This window comes from Zingiber officinale, chromosome 1A (assembly GCF_018446385.1).
Source record: "Zingiber officinale cultivar Zhangliang chromosome 1A, Zo_v1.1, whole genome shotgun sequence".
Classification (NCBI taxonomy): Eukaryota; Viridiplantae; Streptophyta; class Magnoliopsida; order Zingiberales; family Zingiberaceae; genus Zingiber; species Zingiber officinale.
Genome location: NC_055987.1, coordinates 50,941,159 through 50,964,857, shown reverse-complemented (window position 1 = coordinate 50,964,857; position 23,699 = coordinate 50,941,159). Strand labels below are relative to the sequence as shown.

At 42.9% G+C, this 23,699-nt stretch overlaps 1 protein-coding gene across 1 annotated transcript; it reads left to right on the top strand.

The window, feature by feature from the left end:
• Nucleotides 1–4,839: 4,839 nt before the first annotated feature.
• LOC122024859 (phosphoenolpyruvate carboxylase kinase 2-like) lies at nt 4,840–6,428 on the top strand. Its single transcript, XM_042583584.1, has 2 exons — nt 4,840–5,693; nt 6,050–6,428. Exons 1-2 carry the CDS (start codon nt 4,889–4,891, stop codon nt 6,157–6,159), a joined length of 915 nt encoding a protein of 304 aa, XP_042439518.1. The 5' UTR covers nt 4,840–4,888; the 3' UTR covers nt 6,160–6,428.
• The last annotated feature ends 17,271 nt before the right edge of the window (nt 6,429–23,699 follow it).

Sequence of the window (23,699 nt, the reverse complement as noted above, 5' to 3'; positions counted from 1 at the left end):
CAGGGTGAAATGCAGGTCTGGCCTCTCGGGCTCGTGGCAGAGGTTGAGGGGGTGGTTGAGGCACCCTTCTTTCTTGCTTGTTGGCAGAGGGAGGTGGTCTTTCAGCCTTCCTCCGAGCTGCTTGTGCTTCTTCCACCTTGATGTAGGAAGCATCTTTTTCCACCATCTCATCAAAATTTCGAGCTGGGTTTTTGATGAGATCTCTGAAGAATTCTCCCTCTCTCAATCCATGAGAGAAGGCGCTCATCAGAATCTCTGAAGTGGCAGTGGGGACATCTTGAGCCACTTGATTAAAGCGGTTGATATAACTCCTTAAAGGCTCAGTCGGCCCTTGCTTCAGAGCGAAGAGACAATGATTTGTCTTCTGATACTTCTTGCTGCCAGTAAATTGGCGCAGAAAAGCCGTTTTGAAGTCCAAAAAACAGGTAATGGACCCTTGAGGTAGCCCATCGAACCACTTTAAGGCTGAGCTAGCTAAAGTGTTCAAGAAAACTCTGCATTTGACAGCATCGTTATATTGATGCAGCAGGGCTGTATTTTTAAATTTCCGCAAGTGCTCTTCCGGGTCCTTGCTCCCGTCATATTCTCCGATCGACGGGGCTCTGTAACCCTTAGGCAATCTCTCATTTAAAATTCTAGCTGAGAAAGGTACTTTCTCGTCCAAATATTCGGGAAACACCTCAGGCACGATAAGGGTTTTACCCTTCTTCGAGTCTCATGGCAAGGAACTTTCAGCCATGGAGGCTTGAGGTTGTTCCCTCTTGAGGCTTTGTCCTCGAGGCTCTGGCTAATAATATCCCACGCCAAGCTTACGATAAGGCATTTGAGGAAATACCTCAGGCTGCTTTCTTTTAGAGCCCCGATCTGAAACTGGGAGGGGCTCCTTGGAAGCGTAAGTAGGAGCTTGTCGTGGTCGTGAAACGGTCGCCAGCTTTTCAGAGGCTGCTCGCCTCTTAGCCTCCTTGAAGAGCTCATACTCTCCGACAGTCATAGTGACATTTATACGACCTTACTCCTCCATTGTCACGCTCCGGAACAGGCTGTTGTGTTCCCACAGACGGCGCCAAATTTGATCCCGTTCGGAAGCTGAGTCGGATGAAGGCGGGCCTTATTGTGCGAAAGGTTGACGGAGAGTCGTTGAAGTGCTGAATACGCCAGATACCCCCTGGAAAGGTTCGTACGGGCGGCCTACGGAGAGAGATGATTAGGACGATGACGCTATCATTCTGCACACACTCAGACGAGTTCACCGGTCGTTAGAGGCCAAGAACCAGGGAAAAAGTCCCCAGGTCAGGCCCTCCGACGCTCAACTCAGGTACTTTTTCCCCAGAAATCGCAGAGAAAGGACGAAAAGTAAATGACTAGTTAGAAATGACGAGTGAGCGTACCTGCATAAGGGACAAGGCATCCCTTTTTATTCTGCAACGAAGGTTCCTGGGTCTGACGGATGTCAGGGAATGTCGACTGTCAGGCTTTGTCTGGCGGTGGTTGACACGTGGCTCTTCATAATAGGCTGGCGACCAAACCGAAGGTGTATTGAGCCCCGACTGTTGGCATATTCCCTGACACCTTGATGATTCCCTCTAACAAGCGGTTATGATTCCTTGGCTAATTTGTCCTGTAGCGTCTGACCGATTCGAGATCTGTTCTCACCCTGCATTTATATACCGTTGCCCTCGCGTTGTATGTCCCGATCTATGTTAAGTTCTTACCCAGATCTGCCTTTGTCATCTGCTATCTCTGATCTGGCTTCCGGGTCTGTATCCAGACTTACTCTTTGGGTTGGATGTCTTGACCTGCGCACGGGATCTGTAAGAAGACCTCTGCTCCTTAGTACAAACGTTCTGACCTGTACGCTGCGTATGTTCGCCGACCCGCATCTGTCTACTGTTATCCAAGGCCTGAACATCCTGGCATGCACGCGGGGTCTGTCCACCGACTCACATCTATCTGTTGTTATCCAGGGCATTAACGTCCCGACCTGCACGCTGGGTCTGTCTGCCGACCCATATCTATTTGCTATTATTCAGGGCGTGAACGTCCCGACCTGCACGCTGGGTCTGTCCGCCGACCCGCATCTATCTGTTGTTATCCAAGGCATGAACGTTCCGACCTACACGCTGGGTCTGTCTGCCAACCCATATCTATCTGCTATTATCCAGGGCATGAACGTCCCGACCTGCACGCTGGGTTTGTCCGCCAACCCCCTTCTATCTGTTGTTATCCAAGGCATGAACGTCCCGACCTGCACGCTGGGTCTGTCTGCCGACCCCTATCTATCTGCTATTATCTAGGGCATGAACGTCCCGACCTGCACGCTGGGTCTGTCTGCCGGCCCATATCTATCTGCTGTTATCCAGGGCATGAACGTCTCGGCCTGCACGCTGGGTCTGTCCGCCGACCCCCTTCTATCTGCTGTTATCCAAGGCATAAACGTCCCGACCTGCACGTTGGGTCTATCTGCCGACCCCTATCTATCTGTTGTTATCCAGGGCATGAACGTCCCGACCTGCACGCTGGGTTTGTCTGCCGACCCCTATCTATTTGCTGTTATCCAGGGCATGAACGTCGCGACCTGCACGCTGGGTCTGTCCGCCGACCCGCATCTATCTGCTGTGACTTTGACTTCGGACACGTCAGCTGGACTTTTGACCTTCCTGCTGTCTTCATCAGCTTGACTGCTGACCGGCCACGAAGACTTGACTTTGACCTTCTTATCATCCACATTAGCTTGACTGTTGAGCCGCTACGAAGGCGTGACTTTTGACCTTCTTATCATCCACATCAGCTTGACTGCTGACCCACCACGAAGGCTTGACTTTTGACCTTCTCATCCTCCACATCAGCTTGACTGCTAACCCGCCACGAAGGCTTGACTTTTGACCTTCTCATCCTCCAGGTCAGCCTGACTTCTGACCCGTCACGGAGACTTGACTTCTGACCTTCCTATGACTTTAACTCATAGCTACATCCTTCTATCGACCCTCCAAAACACGCACCGTATCAGTCATCATTCTCAATTGTGAATTCATTATCTCTCATATTTATTATCTGTCATATTTCTCTGTCCACAACAACTAAGTCGGTTTGAGTTTATATATGTAGATTTGTATGCCTTTTTCACCTATAAGAGATAAGGTCTCTTAGTTATTTTCTTTAACATCCCTTTCATTTGTGAAAGACGATTGACTCCATGCCTAAAATTGTTTTAATTCGCATGAGGACACAAATTATTTATGACATAAACATAATGACACTAAGAGAGAGCTCAAATTCATAGAACAATATTATTAAGATATATTTATCATTAAACATATAGCATACTATTCAAATTAGTTAACATGAAACATGCTAACTTCTAGAAGAAGTTGCTACCATCAAATGATTTGAAAAATATAAAAGATGAAGGTACTTATTTTTCACATTTCCCCATGTACAACTTTTTTCTCGAAATTTTGTCATGACATAACCTAAATAAACCTTCTCTTGTTTTCTTCTTGGCCACTCCTTGCCTTGCCAACTTCTCAATCTTGAAATCCATATTTATTTCCTTCTTAAGTTGGCCAATACATACAAATCAATACCGAAGCATTAATTGACTCTCACGTATTGACACATTTGATATCTACATTGATAATTATTCTAATAAATTTTAAAGTTAATTTCAAATAAATACAACATACTTTTCGATGTCTAATTTGTCTCATACAAAAGTTTACTGTGCTAAGATAAATATCCTTGGTAATTTATTTTCTTTGAAAAAGTAGGGACCGTCCTAAAAGAATTAGGAAGATGACTATTTCATTTTCTAGTCTAATTAATTGGCATTAACATGACTTGAACACTTGCCATTAATGCTATGCACTCCCAATATGAACTATATACCAAAACATATGTTCTCTTCGATTTAATTTCTTCAAATTTATTTAATTATATATATTTTTTTAAAAAGATAATTTTAAAAGTTTGATAAAAAAACAAAAAAAAAATCATTCAATTAAGTCGAGAAGGTCTCACTTTGCGTATGAAAGAATATTCCCGGTTTCGTTAACCGCATAATTCCACAGTGACGGCGCCCCGTATTTACTTTTCTATGCCCGAGGGCCACGCCATTCGGTCAAGTCAGTCGCAGAGTGCTTATCACGCTGACGATAAGTTATCCTTGGCCCGCGTTTAGAACGACGAATAAAACAGTTCTACGGACCGATAAGTAAATTACAGCTGTTACTGGCCCCACCCACGTGACTCTCCCACGGCTGCCGAACCCGCTCGGAACGCGACCGGTTTCTCTTTTCGGTGTCGTACGACCGACGTCCGGAACGAATCCGAAAAGCCGTTATAAATTGTAGCCTCTCGTTCCCTTCTTCTGACCGTGGCCTCATCCGACCGTCCTATGGTGGGCACTCAGGCTCCAGGAAGCCATCCGATGGACAGGAACTCTTCGCGCGTCACGATATCTAGTCATGTCACGTGTACGGCGGGTGGTGCTGGATCGGACGGTGAGGATGCACGGATTCGAGCCCAGGACTTTCTTCCAACTAATAAAACGGGCGTGCCCGAAGGATTAGCGCAAGCTTTGGTAACGGAATCAACTAGAACCCCACTTCGTTCAAAAGATAAGTTATCTGGAATACGACACTCACAGCCGTAGTTTTGGGAAAAGTCAGGGGTGATTTGGGAATATAAGGTTATGGAGTCCCCTTCATATTAAATCAGTACGGTCTTTTGGTGATCTCGGCCGTCCGATTGAAAGAAAGACGCCTGCGAACGTACGCGTGGTCAAAAGCACATGGGAATATTCCCGAAGGGAAGTGGAATCGTTTCCGTTTATAAATGGAGGCGGAAATAGAAAGCGGAGAAATGAGACCTTTGTGTAGGAGAAGAAGATATGAGCGAAGCATTGGCGAGGGAGTACGAGATCGGGGCGGAGATCGGCCGAGGGCGGTTCGGAGTGGTGCGGCGGTGTAGATCCGTGGAAACCGGGGAAGAGTTTGCCGTCAAATCGATTGATAAGCGTCTCCTCGCTGACGACCTAGATCGGGCGTGCGCCGAGCGGGAGGGGAGGCTCCACCTCCTGGCGGCCACTGGTAACCCCTACGCGGTCCAGATCCACGCCACCTATGAGGACGAGGTGTGGGCGCATCTTGTTCTTGATCTCCTCGACGCGCCCGATCTTTGCGACCGCATCGCCGCCCGAGGAGGGGCGCCGCTTCCTGAGCCGGAAGCTGCGGCGGTTGTGGCTCCGCTTGCGGAGGCCGTGGCAGAGTGCCACAGAAGGGGGGTGTCGCACCGCGACGTCAAGCCGGATAACGTGCTATTCGACGCGGCGGGACGACTCAAGCTGGCTGACTTCGGGTCGGCGGAGTGCTTCGTGGACGCCGACGGGGACTGGGTTCCTATGAGGGGGATTGTGGGGACGCCGTGGTACGTTGCGCCGGAGGTGGTGAGCGGGAGGGAGTACGGAGAGAAGGTTGATGTTTGGAGCATAGGTGTGGTGATGTACATGATGCTTGCCGGAGGGGTACCGCCCTTCTATGGGGACACAGCGGCTGAGACCTTTGAGGCCGTGGCGAGGGCCAATTTGAGGTTTCCACCGAGGATCTTTGGCTCGGTGTCCCCAGCGGCCAAAGACCTTCTCCGCCGGATGCTCTGCAAGGACGTCTCAAGAAGGTTCTCCGCCGACCAAGTCCTGAGTTAGTACCATTCGAACTTTTTTCCTTCTTCCGTTCTCTTCCTTTACCCAGGTTGATTTTTTACGGTTTCTTAGATTAAGATTTCTCGATCTCTTGGCCTTTGTTTCTCTCAACCTCGCCGATTTCTCTATATTTCATCAAGGAAACTATTGCTCTCTCTCCAAATCATTGTTTAATCGTCTTCTGTGCAATTTCTCAAACAAAAACGCCTCTAGTACAGATTTATTTCATCTGAGTTGAAACAAACCCGCAATGTTTCTCTCTTGGCTGCTATTTATCTAATGGTCTATTAAAATTAGGGTAAAAACTTGGCTTTTTGATCCTCTCCCTGACGCGCTTGCTTAATCCTGTTGCAGGGCATCCCTGGATCACGAGCGGAGGGATGAGCCCAATGGACGAACTAAGGCGTGATCCTTCCCTCTCCATGGGAAGACGCGAAGGCTCCCTTCTAGGCCTATGCACATAGCTTTGGCCATTAAATACACCGTATGAGCTTAACTACTGAGCACCCTGAGCGCTCGAGGTGCGCTTGAGAGATAGATAGATAGAGAGACATGGAGACGAGGGACATAGTCTCCATTAGCCTGTGCGTAGACATGTAAATCTTCAGGACATCCCTTCTGTGCTCTGCTTTGGATGTTCTGTTCTGCGATTACCGCTTTTGTTTTTTTTTTTTCGTCTTGTATCTTGAAGGTTTGTTGCGTGTATAAAGCGGAAGAGAATCGAGGTTTTTCATCTCTGTTTTTTTTTTCCTTTTATCTTTGGCTTGTGAAAATTGCTTTGAATTTTCCTTCATTGAAAAAGAATTTGGATATTGGCATATCCCAGAGTTTATTTACTTTTCTCACGAACTGTGATAGCTCGAGCGCCTGTTATTCTCTTATCTGCCGGAGATGCAATCTCTGATGACGGCGTTTTGGATGGGCCTTTTGCCTTTTGATTACTTGGATTGGAAGCAAGCACGGTGATATTATTCAGTTTTGTTTCCATTGGCACTCGGAAAGGTATGGCATATTTAATGGGATGGATACCCTTATGGACGGAAAGAGACGGGCGGATTTCCTTTGTTTAATGGGCGCCTGATAAGTGGAGAATGTGATCGTCACCAATAGTCGCCCGCATGAAGAGTGAAGGCCGCGTCAGTTAATAGACTATTGAGGTGGACCACGACGAGTATCTGATATTTATGCATTTTGTTGGAGAAGCAAGGAAGCTTCTAATTTTGAGAACCTCTTTCGTTTTCGTGTTTCCCCATGAAAATTCAGTTTAGATTTACTCCTTGATATTTTTCATACTCTCGGTACTTTATCACTGAATAACTGAATATGAATAATAGAAAATAGAGTTTAGGTTCAAATACTCTTGAATTCAAATCGTGACTCATTAGGTCACAATTGGTTCTTTTTTTTTTTTCAAAAGTTGCTTCTCAGATTTTAAATTTTTTAACCGGCACATTCTCTCTCTCTCTCTATATATATATATATATATATATATATATACACACACACAAAGCTATTATCCTGTGGGACTAAGAAAACGTGCTGATGTACGACTGCCTTGTTGGCATGCGGGCCGTGGACTTCCTTTATTTCTTTTCTTTAGCTTTTGCTTTTTCACATAACACGCGATCTCTCTTCGGCAAACTTCCGGAGAGAAGCTAGGGCACGCCGTCCTCACCACACACCTTCCTCCTCGCTCTCAGGTCCTCGCGCTCTTCACCGTCATTAGGCCGCGAAGCGTCCAACTCTTCGTGACTTAGAAATGGGCGATCTCTCTCGGCAAACCTCCGAAGCGAAGCTAGGGCACGCCGTCCTCGCCGTGCACCTTCCTCCTCGCGTTTTCTTTGGCTTTACCTTGGCGTGCCCTCCTCGCTCTCAGCTCCTCGCGCCCCTCGCCTCCCTCGGCCGCTAAGCGTCCAACTCCTCGTGACTTAGAAACGGGCGATCTCTCTCGACAAACCTCCGAAGCGAAGCTAGGGCAAGCCATCCTTGCCCCTCCAGTGTTCCTCGTTGTCACATCCTCGTGCGACCACGAAGCTTCAAGATTGTGCCCCTCACCGCCCCATTATTCTCGTTGTTGCCTCCCCTCTCTGTAAGACTCTTTGTCTTTTATGGGTCTCTCTTCTACTTCCTATTGTTTATAGATTTTCTCTTGTTTCTATAAGGCTAAATGATCTTGACTCCCTATGGCACGCCGTCCTCGCTGCGCACCCTCCCATGATGTTTCCTCCTTGCACCCCTCATCGTCCAACTCCTCTTGACTTAAAAAACACGGATTCCACATAAAGGAGAGCAAGACCTGTTCTATGCGTTCTCTTCGACGTCGTGCTTAAGGCGGTATGTATTTGTTTCCTCTCTTTTGTTTACTTTGATTTTTGTTGTTGGCAGAGTAGACTGTTAAGGTATTCAAATATGTGCCTTCTTGTTTGTTCTGCTTGTTCTGATGAAAAAACACAGGTCTAAATCATTTAGTTAAATTGTTAGCAAAGTCTAGTTGGTGGTACATATTGAAGCGAAATTGATATGGTAATTCAATCTTGATATTCTGATGTTTAGCTCGCACTAGAAGAAGTAATATCTGCCCATTCAAAAAAAAAAATGTCTATCAAAGTGTTACGTTTTTTTATCTTATGATTATCTTTGTGAATTTGTTCGGGTTGCATATGTGAGCTTGAAGTATATCAATGTTGTTACCTGCAACATTTTGATTAATTTGTTTGATTACTAGCAGCATTCTTTTGTTTATGTATATTTATTTGATAATGATATGCAGAGTTTATTTCATCTAAATCTGAAATTTCCTACCAATGGATGAAAATCATGGTGAAGATCAACTATACATTCCTCAAGTTGTAGATGATTGAAAGTCAAAATATGGGATGGAATTCTCATCAATAGATAAGGCATTTTCATTCTATAACCAATATGCACGTGAATCCAGATTTAGTGTAAGGATAAATAATAGCAAGAAAAATTAAATAACAAATGAAGTTGTGTGGAAACATTTGTATACTTTAAAGAAGGGTATACGGATGATCAACGGAATAAACAAGCAAAGGGTGATCAACGGACAAGGGAAAGAACACGGGGCGAAGTTAGAACTGGTTGTAAGTCAAAAATTTCACTTGTCAAGAAACAAACTGGACCTGCATGGGTTGTCACTAACTTCATGGAAGGTCATAATCATCCACTCTCGACTCCCTCAAATGTGCATTTTCTACACTCACATCGTAATGTTCAGCAGTAAAAAAAGCATTGACTCAACGGTTTTTAGAGGTCAATGTGCCAACTTGCCAACAAATGCGATTATTGGAGATAGAGTATGGAGGACCGGAGCAAGTAGGTTGCATAGAAAGAGATATTATAAACTTTGAGAAAGAGCTAAGGGATGAAAAAACATGTATCGATGCTGAAACACTAATCGAGCTATTTGCATCTGAGAAAGAGAACAATTCAGCTTTTTTCTTTGAATATAAGACTGATTCAGATAATATATTTAGTAGGTATTTTTGGGTTGATCATGTATCAAGAATAGCATACAATGTATTTGGTGGTGTAGTTGTATTTGATACAACATATAACACCAGCAAATATGGATTGATTTTTGCACCATTTGTAGGAGTTAATCATCATCACCAGACAATTATTTTTTGTTGTGACTTTATAAGTGATGAGAAAATTGAATATTTTGTTTGGTTGCTTAACAAATTCACAGAAGTCATGCCTAAAGGTACACCAAATGTGATTATTACTGATCAGGATCCTGCTATGACAAAAGATATTGCCCAAGTTTTCCCTCTGATTGTGCATCGATATTGTTTGCGGCACATATTGAACAAATTTCCAAAAAAATTAAATCCTTTGACTTTTCGTGAATACTGTCAAAGTATAAATAATGTTATTAGAAATTCTACAACACTTGATGAATTTGAGAAATCATGAGAAGAGGTTATCAAGTATGCTAACTTAGAGAAAAATAATTGGTTGTGTTTAATGTATGAATTAGGACATAAGTTGGTGCCAGCTTATTTTATCCATGTATTTTGTGTTGGAATGTCAAGTAGTCAGAGATCTGAATACTCACATGCATTTTTTCAAGAAATATGTCTCAAATAAAAACTCATTGATGGACTTTATCACCCATTTCAATAGGGCACTGTGACATCAAAGACACAATAAGTTAGTTTCAAATTATATTGATATGAATGAGCATCCCAGGATTAAGGCAAACTGACCAATAGAAACTCAAATGATTAAGTTGTATACGAAAAAAATGGGTTGAGTTTCAAAGTGAAATGAGTGAGAGTCATGGTTATTATGTGCAACAAGTATCTATGGGAGTTGACTCAATGGTTTATCATGTGATGAATTTTTAAAGTTGTTCTTCCTCCAAACCAAGGGTGCTCACGCATGACAAACAAAGGGATAACATATCCTATAGCTGTAGAAAATTTGAGTTTGATGACATTCCATACAGGCATATGTTACCTTTTTTTCGTATCAACCAAGTATTTCATTTGCCTGATAAGTATATACTCAAATGATGGACATGAGATGCAAAGGTTGGAGCAATATATGCTTTGGGGGTGTAAAATTTCATTGATGATCCAGATAGGGTTTTGATGTCAAGTCACTCAAGGTTATCCTATAAAGCTTCAGTATTAATTGATAATGCATCTTTGACTGATGAGAGGACAAACTTCTTAGATGAACAATTGGATTGTATTTACAATAAAATTCAAGAGATGAACATTAGTAAAACATGTGACAATAGAGGTTAGAGGAAGAAATCTATGGGTGAGTCCCCTAATATTATTGATCCTTCTTTAGTAAGAACAAAGGGATGTGGGAAGAGATTGAAATCATCAAAGGAGCAGTCAACCTCAAAGTCCCAATTATGTCGTGGATGTGGGCATCGAGGTGTGTTACATGACAAGCACAATTGTCCAATTTTGTAGCAAGGGTATGTATCAATTAATTCTTAATTTGTATGATAAATTTTTTTTTGCAAATCAATTACTTTTATTTAATTGTGAAAATATGATGATGTGTTGATTGTTAGATCAACTTTGGATAATCATCATAATAGCGATGACGACACATATGAAGAAGAATTGGCATCAATAGCAAGCAAGGAGTATCAAAGTTTAATTTAAAATTGGTGGTTGACTGATTAAGATATTTATAATAATTATTATCTTTATTATTATAGGTTCTAACAATATTTGCTAGCAAATAATTCAATGGGGTAATATTATGTCTATTCAGTATCATTTTTCGATGGTAACAATAAATTGGTTAAAGTTGCCCATGAAAATATTGTTAAACTCTTCCTTGGGGTTCTCTCTTGCAAGCAAGTGAATGAGCAATCTAGGAATGAGTAGTTGGGTCCTCTAAATCTCAATGCATTTGATCTGATAATTCTCTCAGCGGGGTTGAATCTAGCAGCATTATTTGATCGAAGGCAGGTACACATCATTCTACAATTGGTTTGTCCATGATTTTTTTTACAAGGATTAAATATTTGACATTATTTAGCTTATGTTTTTCTTCTTACTTGAGTTGGTGATGTAGAAACAGAAATTACTGGTTGATTGATTGAGGTGCAACACCTAAATCTGAAGCTGTAGCTGTTATAATGTATACTAAAAGTCTAACTTTTTGTATAAATATTTATTTTGAAATGAGAATCACATTGGTCAAATGTCTACATTTAGTTAAATGCAGTTGCCCATTTAATTTATATTGTAAATAACATGGTGTGTGGTGTCACACAGAAGATCATGTTATCAGTTCCTTATAAATTATAAATGGAAGCTCACAACCAAGATGGATTAGGACAAACCATTGGAATGATTGTAGTGCAATTTGGTACTAATTTATCTTGACTATAAAATTACACTAGTACACTATGTGTATATAGAGCAGGACCATTTGAGGTTGTTCCTTTTATACTGACTTTATAAAAGAACAGAACCTCTGTTATTATGGATGCACGTACTCTTAATCCCGATATAATAACAAGCACATGTATTAGTATTTATTTCTCTTAATTTATCAAAGGGTGAGATTTATTCGTTAAATCAATAGACCCGATAAGTTGGAAAATAATATTATTTATATGATGTGTTGTTGATTATAAAAAGAAATTGTGTCCTAGTTATTAGGATGATGATGTCCCCTTGAGGAGCTCATAAGGATTGTCATATAAACCTTGCAGGTGGACTTAGTTCCGACATGACAATGAAGTTGAGTGGTACTACTCTTGGAGCTAGATGTTAATTAAGTGAGTTGTCAGTAACTCATTTAATTAATAGACATTCGATATCTTAAACACAGAGAGATTAACGCACTCATGATAAGAAGAAGCTCATAATGTAATATAGGATTGGTGCGGTAGCTCAATAATAACTCTTTAGTGGTATGAGTTATTACTTGAGTTAGGTGTTCGGGTCGAACACAGGAAGCTCAAGCTCATCAGGAGGCCAAAACCATTTCCTCCTCTAGGTCCCTGTTGTAGCTTCTATGTATAAAGCCTCGCATCCACCCAAGTCATCCTTATGGTCAGCCACATCCTTGCTTGGTGCCCAAGCAAGGGGCCGACCAAGATGGGTTTTAAAGTGGATTTTTAATTTTTTAAATCTTTCTTTTTGTAGTCATCTACAATGTTTTAAAAGAGAGATTTTTAAATTATAAAAACTTTCCTTTTTTAAAGTCATCCACATGGTTTTAAAAGAGAGTTTTAAATTTAAAAAATCTTTTCTTTTTGTAACCATCTACAATATTTAAAAGAGGTATTTTTAATTTTAAAACTTTTCTTTTGTAGCCATCCACAATAGAAAATTAAAAAGAGAGATTTTAATTGTTGTTAAAATCTTTCCTTTTTAGCCATTACCAAGGATTATAAAAGAGGATAGATGGTGCCTTAGAAATAATAATCATCTACACAATTTCTATTCCTCTTCTATTCTCCTTGTGGTCAGCCCCCTCATATTCTTATTCTCCCCTTGCTTTCTCACCTCAGGCCGACTACATCAAGAGGCTTCAACCATCTTGTGGCCGGCGGGTTGCAAGGAAGAAAGAAGAACAAGAGGTGGTGTTCCTAGCTTTGATCCCTTGGTGGCCAAAAGTCTTGGAAGAAAGAAGGACTTGGGTGGTTTTTTGCGTCTTGGTAGATTGTCACTCACACAACGTCCAAGAGAAGGAAAGAAATACAACAGAAGATCAAGAGGTCTTTAAGCTACAATGAAAGGTATAACTAGTTAATTGTTTCCGCTGTATACTAGTTTATTTTTCCTTTGTATGGATCCTGAAGTACCAACACAAGAGGCTAGCGATCTTGTGCTTTGATTGAGGTCTCTGTAGTTTAACCTAAGGTTTACTGTAAGGAGTTTAAATATTCAATTTCTTTAAAAGGCTTTAACTAAGAAGTGGTGAATGATCTCATACCCAAGAAGGTCGAGTGCCTCGCCAACGACCTGAAAGTCAATCCTTGAAATAGATTTTTAATCAACTTCTGTAATATGGTTTAACTTCTGATGAACATATGAGTTGAACTTGGATTAATAATGTTAAGTTTCGTTTGTAATCCAAGTTTAACTTCTGAAAAACACATGGGTTGCTAGGAAAAGTTCTGTGCTTATACAAATTTTTGTACAGGGAAAACAAAACGGGATTTCGAGTAGCACCAACAATTGGTATCAAAGTTAGTTTTCTGCCTCTGTGTGTGTGGTTTTCAGTTAAATTATGTACTTTTCATACATAAATTTAGGCAAGATAATAGTAGGATGTGCAAATAGATTAACTCTGTGGTTGCAGGCATCCTAGTTCCAACTATTATGACCCTATTGTGTTTATGTGTGATTTGGACTCTCGGGCATGTCAAGCGCATTTTATGTGTGTGTGTGATTGTAATTATTAAATACAGCAGGAGCTGTATTAGTTTTAGGATTTTACATTTTGTTCAATCTAGATTACATGTACATTCCCTTGTGGAATATAGGATCGATAAATGTAAAATTTTATTTTTGTCACGGATCGTATCCTTCCGAGGCGTTGTGCTATTTGAGGACCAGAGGCACAGCGGAAAAGGAAGCAAGATAGACGTGACGACATGACCCGTTGGCGGCGGCTAGGTTTGGTGGCACACAGAGGACAATTGTAGATGAGGCCATAATAGTTAAAAAATTATTTTTTATATTTATTGTGTAAAATACCGGAAAATAGGCAAATATTGATAAGGGAAATTTTTGGAAATTTTTCGGGAATTTTTCGGAGCTCGTATGGACGAGTTAACGGGGATAAGATTTGGGTTTCGGGAAAGCCTGTTTAGGCTACCCATTTAAGTGAGGAAAAGTTTACTTTTTCCTTTATTTTTCCTTTTATTTCTTTTCTTTATTTCTCTTTTCCTTCGTTTCTCTTCTTCGCCGAACCCACACGCGCCTATTCTCCTTGCCCTAACCACACTCGGCGGTTCCATCTCCCTCCGAGCGTTTAAGATGTGATCAAGGGAGAAGCCGAGCACTCCTCTTTGTTTTCTTTCTTCTTCTTTGCCTTCCGACGCCGTTTCCTTGGCCACAGGAGCTTCGAGCGCCGGCCACAGGTTTGCTGAACCATTACCGGTCTCCCTTTCTGGATCACGGCCAACAGGGGCTCGCCGGGAATCTGATCTCTGCCCACTGACGCCGGCCATTTTCCTCTTCATCTTTTCTCCCGAGCCGCACACCGCCGGCCGCTTGTCCTCAGCAAAGCAGCGCCGCACCCCTTGTGCCATTTTTCCTCTTGTGCCGATCGCCGCTGTGCCCTAGCCACCTTGCCAATGCCAGTGAGCGCCTTGCTGCGATCTTTGCTGGTGCTGTCTGAGACCAGTGCCTCGGGGACGAAGATTTGTCACAACCGACGCTCTCCCTTCTGTTCTCTGTGCTGCTACGACCGATCATCACTGAAGGACCTCACTGTGCCGCCTCTCCTCTGTTCCTGATCAATCTTCCTTTGTGGTGGAATTAGGTCATGGTTGAGGTAAGATTGGATTCTTGGTTTTGGATTTCTGTTTTTGATCAGGATAGTGTATCTGGTTTTCGGTAGTAATTAATTAATTGTTGGCAGCAACAACTCTAAGTTGGGCAGCAATGTGGTGAATCCCGCAGCAGGAACTTGCTGTGGGGTTGTGCTGTGGTTGGGTAGTCACTCTATTTGGTGGCTATTGGTTCTTGTAACGACTGTGAATTGAGGTAAGGTGTAGTGCAGTTGTTTCTTTTGCTGTAGTATGCACCGAATTGAAGGAAGGTTAGGAAAATGAAATTGGATTTGAAATTATTATGTTAGGTCGGATATATATATATATATATATAGACCATGATCAATAGAAGGGTGGATAGGGTTAGGGTTAATGAGTTTAACTCTAATTGATTAATGAAATTATGATTTGGTTTAGTTAATGGAGGCATGATAGAATTAACTAAATTAAATATTGTGACACAGGATTTTGACACGAGACGAGTATCTCGGAGTCGGATTGGACATTTCGATTGAAGGCGGGTACTTTTGACTTATTGTCTTTGATATGCTTAGTAATGAAATTAACAATTTGTATTAATTGTGTTTTTCTTATTTGTTTCGGTTAATCACTGCCCGATACATGTTGCCTGCTTGATTGATTGTTTGTTTGCATCTCGTATTGATACCTATCTGATTTCACATGCTCATGGGTAGTGATATAACCATGTTTTACCATGTCAGGACCTAGGTTTGATACCTTATTTGATCAGTATACCTTGATATGATTTATTCACTATGGTGCCCATTGTTATATGTCCAGAGGTTGGTTTAGTATATTACCATGCTTAGTGACATGCACCATTTGCATGATCGCATGCTGTGCGATAGATTGCTCCATTATTGTTGAGCACTTTGCCAGTTTTCATCACTGTTCAGTGCTCCGTTGTGACGCTCATGGGTAGCGTGACACAGCGTGGTAGCACGTCAGTTTGGCTCTTCCGGTGCTCCGTTGGTCCGCTCATGGGTAGTGTGACACAGCGTGTAGCACGTTAGAGATCCCTCCCCGTCATATCGTGCCGGGAGATGAGAGCATTGCGCTCCCCCATTTATGATTTGGGGTAGGAGTACGTGTGTACTCTGACAGCATCCCGTCCACTCGGTCACTCATCAGGGGTAGTGATGCAGAGTGCACGGTCGTCACAACCCTACCCACTCGGTCCCACTTCTGTTGTGAGTTGGCTGACTGGCGTCAGGGGTGACCATGACATTGGCATCATATGCATGATGCATTTATTGTTTATGATTGTGTTTGCTGCATTTATATGCTGCATATTGTTTGGATACCTATGTTTGACATGCATACAGGTCTTCTATACCTTTCGGACTGTTTGTCCTTATACCGGGTCCTGGTTAGTACAGATTCTCTCCTGTCTACTTCGGTTTGCATTTATCTTTAATTTTATCAGGAGACTGTACGCATGATTAGTGCTAGGTGTTATTTCTTTAGTTTGTATATCAATTGTACCTGCTGAGTGTTGGACTCACCCCGCCTCCATTGTTGTTATTTTCAGGTTGATGCTGTCAGGAGGGAGTTCCAGTCGCTAGTCCTCACTGCACGTAGTGCTAGATCCCTGCCGACCTCGATGTTTTATCTATCATTTAGTTTTGTTTTTATTTTGATTATGTGTGGACTTGGTTATTTGGATACTTGGGCATTGTATGTTTTCTTTTGCGATATTGATGGATGTTCTATTCGATATGTTTTTACTACATGCCTGCCTGGACGGCAGAAGAGGTGAGTTCGTCGGATTTGAGCTTTACGAGTGTAGTGGAGTAGGGTGGATTTCGAGTCAGAGTATTATCTTTCTGTTTAATTATCTTAACTACGTGGTTGTTGTTAGGACCTTCGGATAGCGGCTAGAGAGGGGGGGTGTGAATAGCCGACCTCAAATTATCGTTTCTTCCTACAATTTAGGTTAGCGCAGCGGAAATACAATGTAGAAACGAAAGTGGAGAAGATCAAACCTCAAACACGATGATGTAACGAGGTTTGGAGATGATACTCCTACTCCTCGCCGTGTCCGTAAGGTGGACGAAGCCTATCAATCCGTCGGTGGATGAGACCCCGGATAACCGGCTAATATGAACTCCTTCTGGGTGGAGAAACCTCGCCACAGACTCTTTTGCAACAGCAATAAAGGAGTACAAGATAGAGCAAGAAAACAAGAAGAATATGAATGTAACAACACTTTGCTTGCCTTCTTGTCGACTGGAGTTCGATGAAGCAACAACTTCACGATGCCAGCAGCAACTGATCAGCAAACCAGCCGAGGGAAGCTTACACGAAGCTTCAGAAACACAGAGCTTAGCAAAGCTCAGATCGCAAGAGTGAGGAACAAGAAGAAGCACACTAGCAGCCCTCACTGTAGAGGCTTATATGCTGCACCTGCGAAGAAGACAAAGAAGAATCCAGAAATCTAGCCGTTGAGTCACAACGGCTAGGCCTGGACCGATTAGGCTATGGCCTGATCGGTCCAGGACATCCCTGATCGGTCTGGGGACCGATCAGGACCTATGCTGATCGGTCCCCAGACCGATCAGCACGCTTCACAGAGAGTTGTCGAACTCTCTGATCGGTCTGTGGACCGATCAGGACTCAGGTGGATCGGTCCACATACTGATCCCCCTCTTTCTTCTCCCGATCTTCTTCGCTTTTGTATGATTACTGATTGGTCACCAGACCGATCAGGTAATTCACAGAAACACACTGTATGCTTACTGATCGGTCACCAGACCGATCAGTCAACCAGCGTATCACTGGATCGGTCACCAGACCGATCCAGGTTTAGAGCTCCCAGCCCTAAACCCTACCTGGTCCTGAGAACGAGCTACCGAGCCCTCTCAGACCTAGTTCGGAGAACGAGCTACCGAGCCCTCTCCGACTTCCCATGTCCGGTCCAGAGAACGAGCTACCGAGCCCTCTCTGACCTAGTCTGGAGAATGAGCTACCGAGCCCTCTCCGACTTCATCCGGTCCAGAGAATGATCTACCGAGCCCTCTCTGACCTAGTCCGGAGAACGAGCTACCGAGCCCTCTCCGACTTTGCGTGCCAAGCAGGCTCCGAGCCCTCTCTGACTTAGTCCGGAGAACGAGCTACCGAGCCCTCTCCGACTTCCACGTCTGGTCCAGAGAACGAGCTCCTGAGCCCTCTCTGACCTAGTCCAGAGAACGAGCTATCGAGCCCTCTCCGACATCGTCATGTCCAGAGAACGAGCTCCCGAGCCCTCTCTGACATAGTCTGGAGAACGAGCTACCGAGCCCTCTCCGACTTCCACGTCCGGTCCAGAGAACGAGCTCCCGAGCCCTCTCTGACCTAGTCTAGAGAACGAGCTACCGAGCTCTCTCCGACTTCGTCCGGTCCAGAGAACGAGCTCCCGAGCCCTCTCTGACCTAGTCCGGAGAACGAGCTACCGAGCCCTCTCCGAATTCGTCCGGTCCAGAGAATGAGCTCCCGAGCCCTCTCTGACCTAGTCCGGAGAACGAGCTACCGAGCCCTCTCCGACTTCCCATGCCAAGCTTCCATACTTGGACTTCTCCCGTGCCAAGCTCCCTGCTTGGACTTTTCCGTGCCAAGTCTCCATACTTGGACTTTTCCCTTGCCAAGCTCCCTGCTTGGACTTTTCCGTGCCAAGTCTCCATACTTGGACTTTTCCCGTGCCAAGCTCCCTGCTTGGACTTTTCCGTGCCAAGTCTCCATACTTGGACTTTTCCCGTGCCAAGCTCCCTGCTTGGACTTTTCCGTGCCAAGTCTCCATGCTTGGACTTTTCCGAATCAAGTCAACTCAAGTCGGGTCAACCAGGTCAACCTTGACCGAAGGTTGCACCCACAATCTCCCAAGTTTGTATTCTTGTCAAACATCAAGATACAACTTTTCTATTATCGTCAAACATCAAAATACAACTCGAGTCAGGTCAACTCGAGTTGGGTCAACCAGGTCAACCTTGACCTAAGGTTGCACCAACAATCTCCCCCTTTTTGATGTTTGACAAAAACCATAATCAAATTAGGTTAACCCAATAACCTAACTTAGGTTTTCCAATAGTTCTCCACTGTTCTTACTTGAACATTCTCCCCAAACTCCAATGTTCTTACTTGAATATTTTCTAAACATTCTCCCCCTTTTTGACACACATCAAAAAGAGTGAATCAAGGTCAAGAGTTTCTTCCTAATGAAAGTCCCATACCTTTCATTGAAACCCTTAATTTCCCCCTTGATACTAAACACAACAATCAACATAGTGATAATCCCATATCACTCATCCTCAGAAATCGAGTAAAAACTCCCCCTAAAAGTCAACTCCCGCTTGACCAATAGGTAAAACTCCCCCTAAAGGTCAACTCCCCCTTGACCATTGCACCAACATTGTCAACAATGTCTTGGAGAGTTTCAATCCTTTAGAAATCTAAAATACAACTTCCACAGCTGAAATTTCAGACAATCAGTCGAAAATCAGCATTTTGGCACGCTCTGATCGGTCACCAGACCGATCAGAACTCCTCTGGATCGGTCACCAGACCGATCAGACTTCCCTGGATCGGTCCAGTGACCGATCCACACTACTCTGGACCGATCAAGCTCTTCTCTGATTGGTCCACCACTCTCTGATAAGAGTTCTGAATTTTTTTCCTCCCGAAATTCAGAAACCCCTAAAAAATTACAGAAAATTCCAAAAATTATAAAATTTTGAGAATGCATTCCTCATAACATATACTATCATCGAAAAATAGTTTTCTATGAAAATAACTTCCATTTTCAAATTTTGATACAAAGTTCGAAAAATTTTGAAATAGCTCAAGGTTATTCCATCTTTGTATCAACTTGCTCAATGATGAATGCTATCACTAGAAAAGCTTCATCAAGGTTTTTCAAATCAATTTTGAAATGATTTTAAACCATTCAATTTAGGACCACAATCTTAGGGCTAAATGTACATGACTTGTACACAAGCTTTCCCTATGATCCTCCATTTAGAATTAGGCTCATCTAGGTACAAGAGCTATGCACCTTGATCCTAACTCATAATCCTAATATCTCACACACATCTAAGGTGTATCAAACACATCCAAGTCAATTTTGATGTGAGATATGGGTTTAGGTCATCTTAATCTAAGTTCTCATGCATTTTCTAAATAACAATTTGATTTCCATATCAAATTGTGTTTTTGTCCTTAAATCAAATTAATTGATTATAAATGCAAAAGATGATGACATGGCATATAATGATATCATAAGTAAAAACATGTGCCAATGTCATGATGTCATGGCATAAAGTATGAAACTTAAATAAGGCATGACATATAGCTAACCTAAGTATTATCATGATATTTCAAATGATAATAAATTAAATATGATGTCATGACATGGCATATGGCAAACAATACATGGCAAATAATATATAAAGGTATAGAAAATATCTAATTCTAGCCTTAGTTGCCATTTTTGATAATTTTGATCATTTTGCCATAAATTCCATATTCCTAAGTGTAATAGACCTAAAATCATATACTAAAGATTTTTAGATCACTATGTGCCAATTAGATTGACCCTAGAGAATTCCTCGAATATGGTTGGCACATGCTAATCACCTTAGGAATAATTTCTTAATCTCATTTTCAAGGCTTGATTACACCTTGAACATTCCTAAAGTGCCACCTTTTTCCATGATTAGGTTAACTACCTATTCAATTAAGGTTGGCACACCCTAATTCATCTAGCGCGATGGAATCACGCTCCTAGGAACCCAATACCTATTTGAGCTCATTGGGTTCACTAAATATTCACTAGGGATGACTTCCCTAGCAACCCTCCTAATGACCCTTCTAGGCTTTAAAGCCTTGGTCATTTGGGACTCATCAAGATCAACTCTAGGGGTGACTCCCCTTGTGACCTTGGTGATGGTCTTCCTAGCCCTAGGTTTTGTTCCATAATCGAATGGAACATTATGGTAAGTGGGCTTGACCACTTGAGACTTAGGTTTGTGACTCAAACCTCTCATGTCCTTGGGCTTTTGTTTTTGACCCTTAGACCCTAGAGTTGACTTCTCCAAATTCTTAAGGGTCTTTTCTAAGGTGTCAAGTCTTGACCTCAAGACTTGATTTTCCTTCTCTAATACCTCAAGTTTTAATTTGTCATTTTTCTTTGAGGTATTCCTAGGCATATGTCTAGTTGTTTTGGGATTCCTATCTAGGTTTTCCTTAACCTTAGATGAGTTAACTCTAGGGTTAGCATTTCTAGAATTGTCCTTACCTAGGCTAACATGTTTGGCACCTAAGCACATGTATTGATTTCTATTGTTATCATGCCTATCTTTATTGACAATTGCAACAAAACTACTATTAACATGTGTCGTATTCAAATTGTAAGAATGTGCCTTAAAGGTTACCTTAGGGTTTGCCTTAGCTCCCCCTATCGATGTGCTCGGTCTCTTGTCCTTGTGAGGTTGCCTCCCCCTCGGACATTGGCTCCTATAATGTCCCCTTTGCTTGCATTGGAAGCACACCACGTGCTCCTTGCCCTTGCGTATCGGGACTCCGGCTTCCTTGACCTTTGGCGCCGGTGGGGTCTTCCTAATCCTCTTTGGACATTTACTCTTGTAATGCCCAAATTCCCTACACTCAAAGCACATTATATGTAATTTATTTGAAAGTAAATTGCTTGAGTTACCTAGGGTTGAGGATGGTTGTATGCTTTCTTCTTCATCCCTTCTGGAAGTAGAGACTTCTTCTTCTTGCTCCAATCTTCAAAAGAACTCTCCTCCTCCTCTTCCTTAGATGTTGAGTAGCCCTCAACTTCTAATTCCTTTCCTCCATGATGTGAGCTACTTGACTCACTTGACTCCTCTTCATGACTTGAAGTGGAGCTCTCCTCATGGAACTTAGCCAAGTTGTTCCATAATTCCTTGGCATTGTAAAATACCGGAAATAGGCGAATATTTATAAGGGAATTTTCCGAAATTTTTGGAAATTTTTCGGGAATTTTTCGGAGCTCGTACAGACGAGTTGACGGGGATAAAAACGGGGTCCGGAAAAGCCTGTTTAGGCTACCCCATTTAAGTGAGGAAAAGTTTATATATATATATTAATTCTTTTTCTTTTTCCTTATTTTTATTCCCGTTTTCTTTTCCTTCCCTCGACGCCGAACCGTGCCATTTCTTTCCCCTCCCGCGCGTGCCGAAGCCGACGCCGAGCCCTAACCGCCGGCCGGCGGTTTCTTCCTCGCCGAAGTTTTAAACCCCTCGGCACTTCTTCATCCCTTCTTCTCTCCCCGCGCGTGCCTGCCGAGCCTCACCCGACGACTCCACAGCCCGACGGCTGTGCCCTAATCGCCGACGCACCCCTCGGTGCCCTAGCCAGTCCCGGCCGACCGGCGATTTCTTCTTCCTTTCTCTGGTCTGACGAGTTGTCGCCGGCCGCTTGACCTCAGCAGCACAGCACCCCGAATTCTTCTGCCCTGGGTTCTGCCGAGCCTCATTTTCCTCTACCTTCTGCCCAACGTCCATTGCTGACGCCAAGGTCCAGCAACCATCTGCTGTGCTTCAGACTCCACTGGCGGGTCTTCCTTCTTCGCCACCAGTCGCCGGCAGAGAGGAAACAAGGGGGGTATTGAGTAGGTAAGGCATGTTAGGTATTTGGATTGTTGATTTGGGATCCTATGTTGGATTTGTTGGCTGATTACAGTGGTATTTGTCACTGATTTCTCACAGCAGCTTCTTCGGATCTCGGCATTAAGTTCTCCAGGATTTGAGCAGTGTTGAGGCATCGGAAAATTTGGGTAAGGTTTGTGTTAAGTTAACTACTGCATAAGGTGAGGTGTAGGTGTTGATATATTTGGTAATTTGATTTCTAAACTGTATTAGCAATAGTTGTTAACCTAGATCTCAGTGAAAGGTAAGGTTTTTGGGTTTAACGTTGTGGATTGAGGTCTTGATGTGGATAAGTTAATTGATGACCAGTTAAGGTTGATCAATAACTAGGGTTTTCCTAATTGAATTAGGTATATTGGTGATTATTATTTAGGGTTTTTGCCCTAAATAGTTTCAAGGATTTATTTAGCAATTCATTTGAATTTTAGCTAAATAAAATATCTGTGTATTGGTATTTCAGGACTTTGACGCGAGACGAGTATCTCGATGTCGGATTTGGACATTCCTATTGGAGGCGGGTACTTTTGACTTTTTGTCTTTGATATGCTTAGTAATGAAATTAACATATTGCATTAATTATGTCCTTTATTTGTTTCGGTTAGTCACTACAAAATATCTGATACATGATTGATTGATTGCTTGATTTGCATCCCATGTATACTTTATTTGTTTATACATGCTTATAGGGGGTAGTGATATACCATGCTTCACCATGTTCAGGACCTAGGTTTTTATACCTTCTGTGTACCTTTGATTCGATATGATTCGTTGACCTAGGGTGCACTTTTCTATATATATGGATTAGGTCAGGATGTTTATATGGTTATTGCCATGCATCATTTGCATGATTGCATGCTGTGCGATAGTCCGCTCCATTATTGTTGAGCACATCGCCAGTTACATGGATCTGCACACACCACCACTCATGGGTTAGTGGTCGATTCAGGCAGAGTGTGTTGCAGCAGGGACTCTGTTAGGCACCGTTGGTCCGCTCATGGGTAGTGTGACACAACGTGTTATCCGGCAGGGATTCCTCCCCGTCATCGTGTACCGGGAGTTGAGAGCATTGCGCTCCCCCATTTATGATTTGGGGTAGGAGGATAGGTGTACTCCGACAGCATCCCGTCCACTCGGTCACTCATCAGGAGTAGTGACGACAGAGTGCACGGTTGTCACAACCCTACCCACTCGGCCTCACTATTGTGTGTGAGATGATCGACTGGCGTCAGGGGTGACCAGGACGCATCATTGGCATCATATGCATGATGCATTTATTGCTTGTGTTTGTGGTTGCTGCATTTATATG

What these genes read in the sequence shown, in the direction of transcription:
- LOC122024859 (XM_042583584.1), top strand. Translation starts at nt 4,889, where the DNA reads ATGAGCGAAGCATTGGCGAGGGAGTACGAGATCGGGGCGGAGATCGGC. An exon ending in CTCCGCCGACCAAGTCCTGA is followed by an intron (nt 5,694 to 6,049) that starts GTTAGTACCATT and finishes ATCCTGTTGCAG; the next exon opens with GGCATCCCTGGATCACGAGC.